This window comes from Silurus aristotelis, assembly GCF_946808225.1.
Source record: "Silurus aristotelis genome assembly, chromosome: 1".
NCBI classification, from domain to species: Eukaryota; Metazoa; Chordata; class Actinopteri; order Siluriformes; family Siluridae; genus Silurus; species Silurus aristotelis.
Window position 1 is genome coordinate 31196522 of NC_139574.1, and position 15497 is coordinate 31212018.

The following is a 15497-nucleotide window of genomic DNA, read 5'->3' on the forward strand; positions in this document are numbered from 1 at the left end:
TATTAAGCACTGACTGCACCCCAGGCCTCCTCACCCTACATCAGTGCCTGACTTTATTTAATTCAATTCAATTCATTTTTATTTGTACAGTGCTTTTAACAAAGGACATTGTCTCGAAGCAGCTTTAGATAGATAGATAGATAGATAGATAGATAGATAGATAGATAGATAGATAGATAGATAGATAGATAGATAGATAGATAGATAGATAGATATGTGTATATAAATGTGTAGACACTGTTATAAAGGAACAACAAGTAGGTTATAAGGCTATAATATATATATATATATATATATATATATATATATATATATATATATATATATATATATATATATATATATATATATACATATATTGGACCAAGAACCAGTCAGGGGTTGACAAAAAAATGGCACTGCACAAGTGCCTGGACAACACATCTCTCTTTTTCTAAATAAAAACCATTGACCATACAATAAGTGTTGTGCCTGATTTTGTCCCCTTTCCTTTTTCCCCCCACAAAATTCTGTCTAAAAATGTCTGTCTAACTTAATCATCAATATTACACAAATAGTATATCTAATATCCATATTTTCATCTGATTAAGGACAAAATAATTTAAATGTGAAGCTGTTCTTGGACATTGCAAACGAAGATAAAGAAATGTAGGACCACCATGTAAGAACATTTGTTTTTCAATACAAACATGTATTTACTGTGCTACATCTTAACATTCCAAGTATCAGAACGCTTACGTTATTTAAAACCCACATTTTAGCGTTTATCACGTTACTGAAGACTATTTGGGAAAGTGATTGTGCCTTTAATCTTTGAAAAAAACAGGAAGAAATGTAACATAATTGTTACCTTATAAATGTATTCAGGCTGAACATCCACCATATAGAACACAAGCAGAGAAAAGATGATGATGATGATGATCAGGAATGCCTCAGTTCTTTGTCATGTTAACATCGCTGACTCCTTCTGCCTCATCCACGTTAACCTCAGACTACATGCCTTCTGTCTTGCTCATCTAGTTTAGTAATCTAGTCTACATCTGTGGTGTGTGAGAGCCAGGAAATGATACACCAGTGGTAGATCGAAAACAGCAAGCAATGAAAGAAGAAAAGTATTACATTTCACCAAATACACTGAAGATCTAAATAGATCTTCTTCTTCTTTCGGCTTCTCCCATTAAGGGTCGCCCCAACCACCTGCATATCTTTCCTCACCACATCCATTAACCTCCTCTTTGTTCTTCCTCTTTTCCTGCCTCCTGGTGACTTCATCCTCAGCATTCTTCTACCGATATACCCCATGTCCCTCCTCTGCACATGTCCAAACCATATCAATCACACCTTCCTCACCTTGTCTCCAAAACGTCCTACATGCGCTGCCCCTTTAATAAACTCGATTCTAATCCTATCCATCCTCGTCACTCCCAAACAATTATTTACTCTCACCACAAAAAATCTATATCCTTCGCAAACATCATGGTCCATTGAGACTCTTGTCTGACCTCGTCCGTCAACCTGTCCATCACCACTACAAACAGGAAAGGGCTCAGAGCCAATCCTTGATGCAATCCAACCTCCACCTTGAACCAGTCTGTCGTTCCTACTGCACACTTCACTGCCGTTACACTCTTCCCAGAAGAGGGGTGTTTTTATATGAAAAAATGGGGACTTTTGTACATATAGTGTAGGCGGAGAAGAGTGACAGGAGTGATTTGTGATAGAAGAGTATCTGTAAGAGTGAAAGGGAAAGTTTATAGGACTGTGGTGAGACCTGCGATGTTGTATGGATTAGAGACAGTGGCACTGAGTAAAAGACAGGAGGTGGAGCTGGAGGTAGCAGAGCTGAAGATGTTGAGGTTTTTGTTGGGAGTGACGACGATGGACAGGATTAGAAACGAGTTTATTAGAGGGACAGCGCATGTAGGACGTTTTGGAGACAAGGTGAGGGAGGCGAGATTGAGATGGTTTGGACATGTGCAGAGGAGGGACATGGGGTATATCGGTAGGAGAATGCTGAGGATGGAGCCACCAGGTAGGAGGAAAAGAGGAAGACCAAGGAGGTTTATGGATGTGGTGAAGGAAGACATGCAGGTAAATGGTTTGAAAAAGGCAGATGTAGAGGACGGGGGTGTATGGAGACGGATGATCCGCTGTGGCGACCCCTAATAAGGAGCAGCCAAAAGAATTAAAAAAAAAGTAGAAGTGTAGCTAAATAAATTTTATTGATTTTATTGAAATTATGTTTCAGCAGCATATGGAATACCAATGACAATGAAAAGCTAAATAACAGGTCTATAAAAGCACATTGAAAATATAATTATGATACAAAGCATGTAGAAATGGTAATAATTTTTAAAGGATAAAAAAAATACAAAAACTGGTTTATATATAAAAAAAAATAATAAATATATACAGCTTATGTATGATATTAAAAGCACTGTACTGGTGACTGTGGAGTTTTGTGTTCATCTAACACCTACAGCTTGGCGTTTACGAATGATTTCCTAAAGCGTCGGTGGATTGATTGTCCAGGAGGGAGAACAGTTTCTATAGTGACCTTCTACTTCTAGTGACTCAAACGTCTCCTGTTGTATTTTAATGACAGTTTGGAACTGGAGGTTTTTTTCTTTCTTCTGTTTTCCCCCAAAAGACCGAAGACAAAAATCAAAGGCCATCCTTTTGCTTTCAAATGGCTATTCACTACTACTTTGGAAACAAATAATACAGAAACTGAATGGTGTTCAGTATAAGTGTTGTCTCTGACTTGAACAAGGTGCTGTACATTTAAAGGGTTTCCCTAACAGCTAATTAAATGTACACTAAATGCACCTTCTAAGATAAAAAAAAAATACAGTCGATTCTAAATCTACAAGGGGTGTACTCTTAAACGTAAGAAAATTTTGAGTTAGGAAACCCTTAAACATTTTCTATATTTACATAAAGAAATAAGATGGAAATTAAGGTTAGAACCCAATTATTTTCATCGATCCCCTGAGATTTAGTAAATTTACCCCCTTACAAAGAAGTCAACAGTCTAGAATTTTTATAATAGGTTTATTTTAACAGAAAGAGAAAAAAAAAAAAAATAAATAAATTAATATTATATAAAAAAAAATTTGTATTTGAATTCTGACTCGCACACACTCAGATTATTCCTGCACCTTTAAGAAAGAACTCCTAATATCAACTCATTATGTGTATAAAAGACACCAGTCACAGAATCAACCTCTTCCAATATAAACCTCTTCACCACCATGGGAAAGACCAAAGAGCTGTCAAATGACGTCAGGGACAGCTTCATCATGCTTCACCAGCTTCACTTTGTGATTTTGCTCTGGTGAAAAACATCTGCTGAAATGTCAGATTCTTCTTTAACTCTTCTACTTTCTTTATCTTCTGCTCTGCATTCAGGTTTTTCAGCTTATCCCGATGTTTTGTCTCGTAGCTCCGTCTTAGAGTCAATTCCTTTATTACAGCCACATTTGCTTCACAAATAAGACACACGTGTTTACCAGCAGTGTCAGTAAACATACACTCAGAATCTCATCGGTTTTGAAAGACTCTGTTTTCAGAATCAACTTTTCTCTTTGCCACTGTGAGGGGCTTCACAATAACTTTACAATAGGGTTTAAAACATCAACAGAAGCTCGACTTGATTGACTCTGAAATGTTCCCAGTTAGTCTAGCGTTCGGTAAGGCGGCTGAAGCGCTGCATTATGGGATCTGTAGTTTGTGTTATCAGCGCTTCATATCGCCGGGACATTAATAACAATAATTATAGATCTTTATAAAATCATCTCGCGGGCCAGATATAATTGTACATTGGGCCGGATTTAACACTGAGTTTGACACCCCTGATATACTGATTATTGTGATTTCTCACAATAATTATCAACAATAATTTAACAAGGTAGGAAACAGCTATTTTTTTTTAGAAAAGGCTCACGGGCGACTCACGTGGTCCTTGCCGGCGACGTTGTTGACCCCTGGTCTAGACTGTTTATTTCTTTGTAAGGGGGTAAACTCACAAAATCAGCAGGGGTTTAAATTATGATTCCCCCCACTGTATTATCCAACCAACAATTTCTGAGCATTTCCAGGATAAAGTGAAGTAAATCTGTTTCCACACATGGTCACACGATCAATGATATAGCTGGATTTTACTTGGAGACATATCTACAGGGAGGTGGAAAGGTATGTCTGGGCACTCAGCCAGAAAAATCTAATCTCTATGCTGGCATGTACTTTTTTTTGTAATAATTCTTAAGTACTGTATTAAGATGCTTAAGTATAAAGTTTTGATGCACTTTGATCTGTAAGAGTAGAATCAGTGACCTGTATTTATATCTTAAAAAGATTCGTATGTAATATGTAGATACTACATCTGAGTTACTGAATCCTTTCAAAACAAATAAGAAAAACGATGCTTTCAATCACCCCAAGATGATGTAGACCTCTTGTTTACAAACATTTGAGTTTTTTTTATTAACATTTCTAGTTACAGTAAAACGTTACTTCTATAAGTATGACACATACTTAAAGACAATCCAAGCACAAGTCAAGGTAGCAGAGAAACCAGTGAGGGTGCAAAATAAACATCGTTCAAGTTCTCACACTGAAACACTTATATAAATGCTACTTGGACTGAAAGAAGTGTGCGAATTCTTCATATACAGCTACAGAACTCATTTTCAAATTCCTGCTACAGGACAAACAGCGCACATAAATTTGAACAAATCGTTTTTTTTTATGCATACATAATATATAAGCATATCTTAATAGTTGCAGTTGATTTGAATCATAAATATACCTGCTGCATAAATATTTCTAATAAATAAGGCTTAAGTGCTTTAAAACAGCACAGAGGTAATGCAGACGGTACAATGACTACTCAGTTTATCAAATGGCATCGCTTAGGAAAAGCAAATAGAGTCTTGTTTTAATAACCTTTATACCGTAATATGTAATCCCGTAAAATCCAAAGAGAAAGAATTGAGTATCTACAAGCTCTGTGATGGTGGAAACAATTATTACGGTCGTCCTTGTCAACATTTGTAAACAGCACATGAGAGCTCTAGTTAATTCGCTGGATATCTGAAAAGATTAAACATCATGTGCAAGTTACAACATCTGTCTAATTCAGGGTGGTGCTCGCTGCATTATGCACTTGACATTCGGGAGATAAAAACTGCTTTTGCAACAAATGCAGAAGTCAAAGTTCGGATAAGGAATTTATACAATTCCTGCAAAGATGTATTTTTTTTTTTATCAATTATACATTTCTATTCCTAGAAAGATTGTGAAAATCTCAGAATTGTTAAACAGTATTTTAAGGGACTACATCACTTGTAGCCGTTCAATTGCACAGGATGCAATTGAACACAGGACCAATACAAATACTTATTGACTCAGAGTTCTCTCTCCTCCTCGGACGGCAGTCATTAAATGGCTCTTGTACGTCTTGCTCAGTCCAGTCATCCAGAACTTAAGGAGACGCACGTTGTCCTCTTCCCCGTGTCCAGTGGCCCCCAGCAGGGCTAAAACCTTCTGTGTGTCCTCCCTACCCCTTCCATCCACCTTAGTGAATTTAAACAGCACCTTCACTTTACTGGGGGGGACAAAGAAAGAAGGAAGTGAGGAGACAATTTTAGAAAGCATTAAACACCATACAGAGAAGTCAAACTATTTATGTTTTTTTTCTTTTCATTATTGAACAGCATTTAAAAAAAAATGATTTATGCATTTCGTTGCCTTGTACATGTGTAATGACAATAACCTTGAATCTAATCTAATCTAATTTTGAAGGCAACTCTACATGTATCATGAGTTGAGTTAAAGCTGTAAATATAGAGTTAAAGTTTGAGTTGCACTGACTTCATCCACTCCTCCTTTAGACAGAGCAGGCAGTGAGACACCACCTCCACAGACAGATTCTCATTAGCCAGGGCCAGGTCGAGCTTATTCAACAGCGTGGGTCCTGCAGATTCATAGTAGAAGAGAAAGAAAACAATGCATCACCCCGTTGGCTAAGCGTTCCATGGTTTTTGCAGGTGAATTGTTTACGTTGTTTACCTTTGTCTGTTGGTTGGGTATTAGCACTGCTGATACTGAACTGATACAGTGAAAGGAGATCGTCTGTGTATGCAGCATACGCACTGCCCTGTTCCACATTCAGCACCTCTACCAACACCATGAACTCTGAAAGAGAACAAATATCGTCAACACTAACACAAATGGTACAGACCTCATCTTATACAGCAACTGTCTATAAAATGTATGTTCTGTTCACTATGATGTCATCGTGTTTAGACCTAATCCAGATGAGGGGCTATCACATAAACCACATAGAGGCTCTCAATTAGTCCTGTGTTTTCAACACACCATTTTTTCCCATTAGTATTTGGAACATACCATTTTTTATGTCTCCCTGATTTCTTCCTTAGCTTGATCACTTGCCAAATCCCAACCATCATTCAATTCTCCCTTATTATGCAAAAGCTCCCCAACCATGAAAAAACCTTAAATCACACTAAATCACACGAGATCAAACTCTTGAACTTCAAATAAAGCTGCTGATTCGTATCTGCGTGATTTTACTCACTGCGTTGATCCCACCTGATTGGTTGATTAGATAACAGGTACGCCTAATAAAGCGTGCAGTGATCGTGTGTTATTTTTTGTTTTGCAGTGTATAATGGTAAAGTGGGCATACCTGAGGAAGTGACATGAGCTGGGATTTGCACATCAGGGCTGAGACCCAGGAAATTGCATCGGTATGCTTCTTCGTATTGTGTACTGTAAGGTACTATGCGAACACAACCCACTGGGAGCAAAGCCTTTTGGGGGGGAATGCACAGAAATCAAAAGCAGAACTGTGATATGAAATTTGAAATAAATTAGCATTTTGTCTTTAAAATAACAGTGTCTAACATATCACCTCGAAAGACCACCTCTAAACCATTACCTCTAAGACATGCAAACTTTATTGCAGAACCAAATCCGTTTTTGTGATTATTATGCAAACATGGGAAACCATTTTAGAAGGGGCTTAGCTATGGAAGTCCTAAAAGGCCATGCATTGTAAGATTTTTTTTTATATTTTTCGTGATCTGGGCATGTCAAGATCATGAGAAATCAAAAAAATAAAATAAAAAAAAATAATAATAGTTACAACACAAAACCTTACTTAGCTTAGCTCTGGAGTTCTGAATTCATGTTTAACAACTTCTTGGAGAAATTTGTACATTTGTGGTGAACTCACTTTGAGCATTTCAAAAGCTGACTGGATGAAACCACAGTCATGTCCTCGCCATATCACTTGGTTACCCATTAGCACATGCCATGCCAGCTGTCTAAACTCTGCTGCACCAAGGACCTGTCAATCAATGAAAAAAAATAAAAAAATAAAAAAATTTTAAATGGCAAAATTGGAAAAAATTATAATTAAATCGCAAAGAACTAAGCGGTTTTAACGTGAAACTACCTGACGTAAATGTCTCAAAGATTTGAATTTTGGCCCAAGAGGCTCTTCATCTTTTCCATCACCACCAAACAGAAAATCCCTTTCCTGTGTGGTATCAGGTTGGCTGTCCTGAGCTATACTGCCCCCCTCAGCATTCATCTCCTCTTCTTGTTCTGTGGAAAGCACATACATCAGATAATTCAATCAGTGTATACAGAAAATCCAAAAGACAAACTTTTAGACATTTTAGTTTCTTTTTCTTCTTTTTCTGTAGGAGAATTTCTTACCAAGTATGAATGTACGAAATACATTTAAATTAAAGCTGTTGTCTTGCAATAGTCAAGTTTTGAGTTCAAATGTAAAAGTGTTTGTAGTTTCTCCCCACTCCCACAGAATTTACTCTGAACTGGTATGTGCAAATAAAACGTATTTAATAAATCCAAAAGTTCCAAATGACTGAAATTTTATTTTCATTGTTATTTTAGTGAAATAACTTTACAGACATCTGAGTGGAGAGGTGGATCTCCGACATTACAGGATGTTAAATACAATTTAAATAATAATTAAATCCCAGAGACAACTGAAGAGAAAAACAATGGATAGGTTTACATTCACCTAAATAATCCATTAGGGATCTGACCGATTCCTCAATAGGAACTTCTGAGCCGATCTGATTAATCTCAAAATTCAATTTGGACTGGAATGAAAGTGGTTTAGGTCTGAAATAATCTAAACTATTTGCTATGGAAACAATTTTCTCAGTTCGATTGAACACTGGCTTTTTTTTTTTCTCACAAATGCTCTGTGCTTACACAGAAAAGTTTTGTTTTTAAATACGTATATGTAATGCATATGTAAATATTTAAATCCGATCGCAATATTTATGGTACATTTGAAAAACAATATCAGAATCTATAATTACATTGAATTATTTTGTATTGGTCAAAATGGGCACATTCAAACAAGCCTAGTGAGAGAAACCACACGCGGAATGGAACCGATCCTTTTTTGTTTAACACCAGATCGTTGGATTATGGGTAGCCATTGGCATCCCACATAGTTTTGAACCAAATTAAATTGTGATTAAAGAACCCTATTCTTGAATGCAGATTACAGAATTCAGATTTACTTTGTGTATACACAGGATGGATTAAAATATAGAAAGACTCTTTTACAGCTTTTTCATGTTCCCCTTCCCTAAAAAATACCAGTATACGTTCTGGATCGTGCATAGGCACAATATCAAAGAAGAGAGTAACGCTACACACGTCAGGAACATGTAAATTCCTGCACCTTAATGACTGAGTGAGTATTCTGTCAAAATAAATTTCGCATCTACTTGAATTGACGCATGAGCACATAGAAACTCTATTCCACAGGGGGGAAAAAACAACATTGAAATTATGAATTGTTCCTTGTGTGCAATTATGCATGTATCAGCATGCTGCCTCTTGAAGTTTAATTTCGCTTTAAGTCAAGTCAAGTTTATTTCTATAGCGCTTTTACAACGGACATGGTCTCAGAGCAGCTTAACAGAATGTAACAGTTAAGGTGACCAATCTGTATTTATCCCTGATGAGCAGCTGTGGTGACTGTGGCAAGGAAAAACTCTCTTAGATGTTATGAGGAAGAAACCTTGAGAGGAACCAGACTCAAAAGGGGAACCTCGTCATTATTTGGTTAATATTAAGAGGGTGATTATAGTTTTTAAAACAATACAGAACACTGGAGAGTGAGAACTAACATGAACACTGGAATGTAAGATTATGAGTAACGTCCTTTCTACAGTCTTATACAGTCATACTATTCTTATATAGCAGCATCAACGAATCCTACTGTCTTTCTGTGCAGAGCAAATATTAAAATGCACTATGTCATAACTAACCCTTCTTCATTTAGCCACTGTGCACTATCTTGTTAACTTGTCTCTTAAATAGTTAACAAATTGTGTTTGACTTTTAAATACACAATAAATCATCTCCCACTCCCATGCAGGTTCTCTCAAGCAGACAGAAACTTGAATATATGTTTATGTTATATAGACTGTGTGGGTAAGAGTAGTTTAATGCAGATTACTTTCTATTATGGTTGTGTGGGAGTAGAATTTTTTTTATGTTAACTCGTCAAAATCGGTCATTTCTTATCAGCAATCTTTTTTATCCCAGGCAGGACAATGGCGAATACGGAGCCTATCCTGGGAACACACAGGGTTGAAGCTTGAATGTGCCAGACCATCACAGAGACCCACACACACACACACAGATATGCTCCATCACACCTAGGAGCAAAGTTAGTGAAGCAAATCCAGCTTCCAGTGTGTTCTTGAGAAATAAAGGGAAAACATGGTACATATAGACAGTAAGATGAGCTCAGGAAAGAAATCATGGAAATTTTATGTTTAAGTGCCAAGTATTAAGCAAAAAAAAATGACACTTGAAATTGAAATTGTCATCGTAGGTGCATGTCCACTGTGAGAGACATAATCTAAAAAAAAAATATCAGCTAGAATTCTGACCCTCAAAGACCTTATTATCCTAAATTAGATGCACCTGTTTGAGGTCGTTAGCTGCATAAAGACACCTGTCCACCAAATACAATCAGTAAGAATCCAACTACTAACATGGCCAAGACCAAAGAGCTGTCCAAAGACACTAGAGACAAAATTGTACACCTCCACAAGGCTGGAAAGGGCTACGGGGAAATTGCCAAGCAGCTTGGTGAAAAAAGGTCCACTGTTGGAGCAATCATTAGAAAATGGAAGAAGCTAAACATGACTGTCAATCTCCCTCGGACTGGGGCTCCATGCAAGATCTCACATCGTGGTGTCTCAATGATCCTAAGGAAGGTGAGAAATCAGCCCAGAACTACATGGGAGGAGCTGGTCAATGACCTGAAAAGAGCTGGGACCACCGTTTCCAAGGTTACTGTTGGTAATACACTAAGACGTCATGATTTGAAATCATGCATGGCACGGAAGGTTCCCCTGCTTAAACCAGCACATGTCCAGGCACGTCTTAAGTTTGCCAATGATCATTTGGATGATCCAGAGGAGTCATGGGAGAAAGTCATGTGGTCAGATGAGACCAAAATAGAACTTTTGGGTCATAATTCCACTAAACGTGTTTGGAGGAAGAAAAATTATGAGTACCATCCCAAGAACACCATCCCTACTGTGAAGCATGGGGGTGGTAGCATCATGCTTTGGGGGTGTTTTTTTGCACATGGGACAGGGCGACTGCACTGTATTAAGGAGAGAATGACCATTTATTGATTTTGGGGAACAACCTCCTTCCCTCAGTTAGAGCATTGAAGATGGGTCGAGGCTGGGTCTTCCAACATGACAATGACCTGAAGCACACAGCCAGGATAACCAAGGAGTGGCTCTGTAAGAAGCATATCAAGGTTCTGGCGTGGCCTAGCCAGTCTCCAGACCTAAACCCAATAGAGAATCTTTGGAGGGAGCTCAAACTCCGTGTTTCTCAGCGACATGCCAGAAACCTGACTGATCTAGAGAAGATCTGTATGGAGGAGTGGGCCAAAATCCCTCTTGCAGTGTGTGCAAACCTGGTGAAAACCTACAGGAAACGTTTGACCTCTGTAATTGCAAACAAAGGCTACTGTACCAAATATTAACATTGACTTTCTCAGGTGTTCAAATACTTATTTGCAGCTGTATCATACAAATAAATAGTTAAATCATACATCTTAAATCATACAAATCATACATTGTGATTTCTGGATTTTTTTTTTAGATTATGTCTCTCACAGTGGACATGCACCTACGATGACAATTTCAGACCCCTCCATGACTTCTAAGGGGAAGAACTTGCAAAATAGCAGGGTGTTCAAATACTTATTTTCCTCACTGCATGTTTGTTTGTTTTTTTTTTTTAACAAATTTGACTGTGATGTTTCATGTTGGAAAATCACATGAAAAGCCTAATTTCAAATTAGATTCTTTATGCACGCTAAAGGTTTAACCAAAAGTTTGAGTTTGAACACTTGTAACCATAACAGCACCTGTTTGTCTTTCGATGAGAACAAGCGTGTCTTCAGTTGGCGCTCCCTCAAGCAATTTTTCAGTCAGTCGGCTCCCACAAGCCTTTAGCAACCTGCAGGACACACGATATATAAACTATGGAAAGCTCTGGACAAGAAAAAATACAGAAAATGCTGCGGTAGAAAAATTGGAGAAACAGGGGACAAAACAGCGAGGGGCGAGGAGAAGATTCATAATGAAGTCCCTTTCCGCCAAAAAAAAAAAAATTTAAGTTTGCCTAATTACGACACCCCCCAAGCTGCAATTCTGAATTTATTTATTTATATATAATTCCAACAGCATCACCCTCTCTGTAGTGCCAGAAAGCTTTACACATTAAACATTAAATGTGCTACAATCATTAGGATCACATGGTATCAAACTGAGCCTCCGATCTCTGGAGAGAACTCTGTCTAACAATCAGCTCTGGAGGAGACGGGACAAGACACATATTTCAAACAAAAACAAAGAAAACATCATACTAATATTCAGTACTGCTCTATAATAAAGAAAAAAGTACTTCTTATCCGATTACTCGATTAATCTTTGGAATAATCGTAAGAATACTTGCTACAATAAATGATAGCTACAGCCCTGCATTCACGCAGGCAAATAAGACGAAGTGTGTGTGTGAGATGTTTTTGTGCATGTCCTACCAGCTGAAGGAAGTGTGCAGGCTGGCCCACAGGTCGGGATGCTGGGTAAGAGAGGTTAGAGAGCGAGCTGCATTGCCGCTGCGTTGATGAGGGAACCCTGCTGGGGAAAAGGTGCTGTTCATCCGTCTCTGAGGGCACACCACCTGCTCTCTTTCAAATACCTGAAGGGAAAAAGCGAAATACCAAAAAAGTAAACCAACGGCCGTCATCGCTTACATCAATTACGTCATATAATTCAACGAAGAAGCTGCAAATGCGTCCCACTTAAAAGTGAAATGACATTTTTTGATCTTTTATAAATGTATTAGTAAACTGATGCTAGTAAATAGATTAGATAGCCCTGAGTTATTGTGTGATAACTGAGCTTGGACCTCAGCTACCTGGAATGCTGTGCTCTGAAGACTCTGGATAGTGATTCTGAGGTGTCGCAGCAGGAAAGGCCAGGAGTTGATGAGGTAGATCCTATCCATCGCCACTATAACGATGCTGTACCAGCGCTGGAAGCCACGCGCCAGGCTGTCTTTGATAAAGAACGTGTGCGAGAACACAAAGCCATGCTGCTCATCCCCAAAGAAGATTGGTCCTTCTCTACCTGGACACACCTGTAACAATAAGAACATGCCAGGTTTTTCAAATGATTGAACCAAAATCTGTCTGTCACCATCTGTATAAATTCAGTCTTGCTTTCTCAACTAAAGGTCATGATACAGTATACAATTCCCCATCACACACACACCCCCCCCAAAGCGCTTACCTCACAGCTCAGGCTACGCACACAAGCCTGCCGCACCACACTGAACAGCTGAGGCTGACGTGGATGCTGATGACTGAGGTAGCGAATCCCTGTCTCACTGTCCACACTCACAAAGCCAGGGTGAGACGCAGGCAGGGAGCGACAGCCCTGAAAGTACGAGAGATCGAAAGATATCAGATTCTGACCTTAAAAGTCCACAGAGTTTAACTGGAATGATAAACCTGCTAAATCAAATTGAGATTGTCAGAAAGCCATTCCAGGTGACTACCCCATGAGGAATGACATGAGTGTCCACAGCTGTCATAACAAAACAAAAGGTGCCTTTTCTACCATCACCTGATCACCTGGTCAGGTAAGAAGAACGCACAATGCTTCGATTCTTACCTCGCACATGTCAGCTCTGTGTGTCTCTGAGCTGTTGGCCTTCATAGTTAGTCCCTCTCCATCACGCTCTCCTTCAGGTTCCCGGTCAGGCATCATAGCAGATCCATACTGAGGAGGTGAAGGCGACGGCGGATGAACAGCCTCGGTGCAAAACAATGTCCGAGGCCCGTGGAGTTCACAGAAGTGACAGAGGGCGACTAATGCGTTCATCTGTAAAGAATGTGTTTGGGTTTCAGTAGTTGTATTTGTTTTGTTCACTCGTTTTGGGGCAGTAAATGATATGTGAAGATCCAGAAGACATTTCTGAGTACTCATGGAAAGGTCAAATAAATATATATAGGCCATAATGTACAACATATAATTGGGCTAGAATAAATACATTTAATTGTTAATTAAAAGTAAAGTTGAATGGTATAACAAAATGAATGAAAATGAATAGAGCATAAATATTTTTACTGACCTTTCCAGTCTTCCTGACAGTCACAGATACAAGCGACTTAAAGACACCAAGACATTTTCATTTTTCAGCTACTTTCATGAGAACACACACACACACACACACACACACACACACACACACACACACACACACACACACACACACACACACACACACACACACACACAGTAGGTCAGTATTTCCGAAATATTCCTCAAGTAAGTAGTCGCTCGTGCTGCAGAAATAAAACGCCTAACCGCATCTCTTTGTCGTTATTGTTTTAAAAATCCAGTCAGTAAATGTTCCTGCATCGCTCCGGTTCCGACAGTTTTATATTTAATGATGTTATTGGTATTTTTTAAGTAAATAACGTAGAGATTATTTCGCTCGCTTTGCCTCACAAACCTCTTTGAGCCTGGCTGGTCACATGGTCGAGAGTCACGCGCCCTGTTCATAACATCCTGCGCGTGATCAGAGCCGCGTGCTGTGGGAGGGAGGGGGGGGGGGGGTCTGCGTCATTACGTCATTTAGTATCGCGTTATCAGAAAAAACTATTTGACCTGTGTTGGACTTCAGACACGAAATCGAGAGTCTGATTATTCAGAGATCAATGTGTGAACAAATTAAGCTTTAGTGATAATTAAAATAATAATCATATTGATTTTAAAATAATGGTTTTGAATGGCTACAAACTACAAGACGCAGAAGCAAGTCGGTGACGTCACAGGGCGTTCACGGAAGTCGAGAGTCTCTGTGCTCCATGCACTGGTCGAGATGTTAGTGATTGTCCTCCCAGGGATAAGTCAAAACACACAAACAAACTCCATGTAGAATTTATTATTATTATATTTTTTAATTAAGTCCAAAACATACATAACAAAGGCAGGGGTATGAGAAAGAAACTAGAGTTACATTCCCAAATACACACCATTGATCAAACGGGTGAAACCAGCTGTGAGGAGAGTAAAAGTATGGCATTCATCTGGAGGCAGCTCCGTTGGCACCAGTCCAGAAAGTTTACTTGTACTTCTCAGCAATGTCCACACATCTCTGCACTGCTATAGCCTTTATATTTATTCACTGTACATATTTTTACATATATATCACATGCTGTACATATGCTGCTTATTTATCTGCACTATTTGCACGATTGCTACTTTTTTGCACTTCTGGTAGATGCCAAACTGCATTTCGTTGCTGTGTACCTGTACAATGAAATGACAATAAAGTTCTATCTATCTATCTATCTATCTATCTATCTATCTATCTATCTATCTATCTATCTATCTATCTATCTATCTATCTATCTATCTATCTATCTATCTGATATGAAACTACAGTCATCTACTCAGCCATCATTGATTCGAACGGCTGAAAGGATTATTGATGCTCTCCTGCCCACTCTACAGAAACTGTACACACCCAGAGTGAGAAAAAGGGCCCAGAAAATCGCCCTGGATCCCTCACATCCAAGCCATATGATTTTTTAACTTTTGCCGTCTGGCCGACGCTACAGAGCACCAAGCACCAAGACAGCCAGGCACAGGAAAAGTTTCTTTCCCCAGGTAATCTACCTCATAAACATTCAAACGCTCTGCCCATTGTGCAGTAAAACAAAACATACGTGCAGTACCACTTTTACTAATCTAAATCTTCTTGATAAAAAATGTGCAATAACTGTTATGCTCTTATTCTTTTTTATTTTTTGCTTTTTTATTTCCTTTATTTTAGGAAATGTGCAGCTAAAAGCTTCTGTCACCAAA

At 38.6% G+C, this 15497-nt stretch overlaps 1 protein-coding gene and 1 long non-coding RNA gene across 3 annotated transcripts; both read right to left on the reverse strand.

Annotated features, from left to right (window-relative positions):
- Positions 1-4424: 4424 nt before the first annotated feature.
- Positions 4425-14218, reverse strand: flcn (folliculin). Of its 2 annotated transcripts, none has more exons than XM_083525754.1 (13): positions 14140-14218; positions 13756-13823; positions 13296-13505; positions 12912-13058; positions 12538-12759; positions 12158-12318; positions 11483-11574; positions 7484-7635; positions 7262-7375; positions 6713-6836; positions 6073-6198; positions 5875-5977; positions 4425-5608 (listed from the first exon to the last, which is right to left on the reverse strand). In XM_083525754.1, the coding sequence occupies exons 3-13, from the start codon at positions 13503-13505 to the stop codon at positions 5401-5403; spliced, it is 1659 nt and encodes a 552-aa protein (XP_083381880.1). In that variant the 5' UTR covers positions 13756-13823; positions 14140-14218; the 3' UTR covers positions 4425-5400. The 2 variants fall into 2 exon arrangements, with proteins under 2 accessions (XP_083381880.1, XP_083381879.1); XM_083525753.1 differs by having other exon boundaries at positions 13756-13835; positions 13890-14186.
- Positions 8284-9883, reverse strand: LOC310721366. The gene is made up of 2 exons (XR_014532008.1): positions 9635-9883; positions 8284-9581 (listed from the first exon to the last, which is right to left on the reverse strand). It is a non-coding gene; the product is annotated as an uncharacterized lncRNA (long non-coding RNA).
- Positions 14219-15497: the final 1279 nt, after the last annotated feature.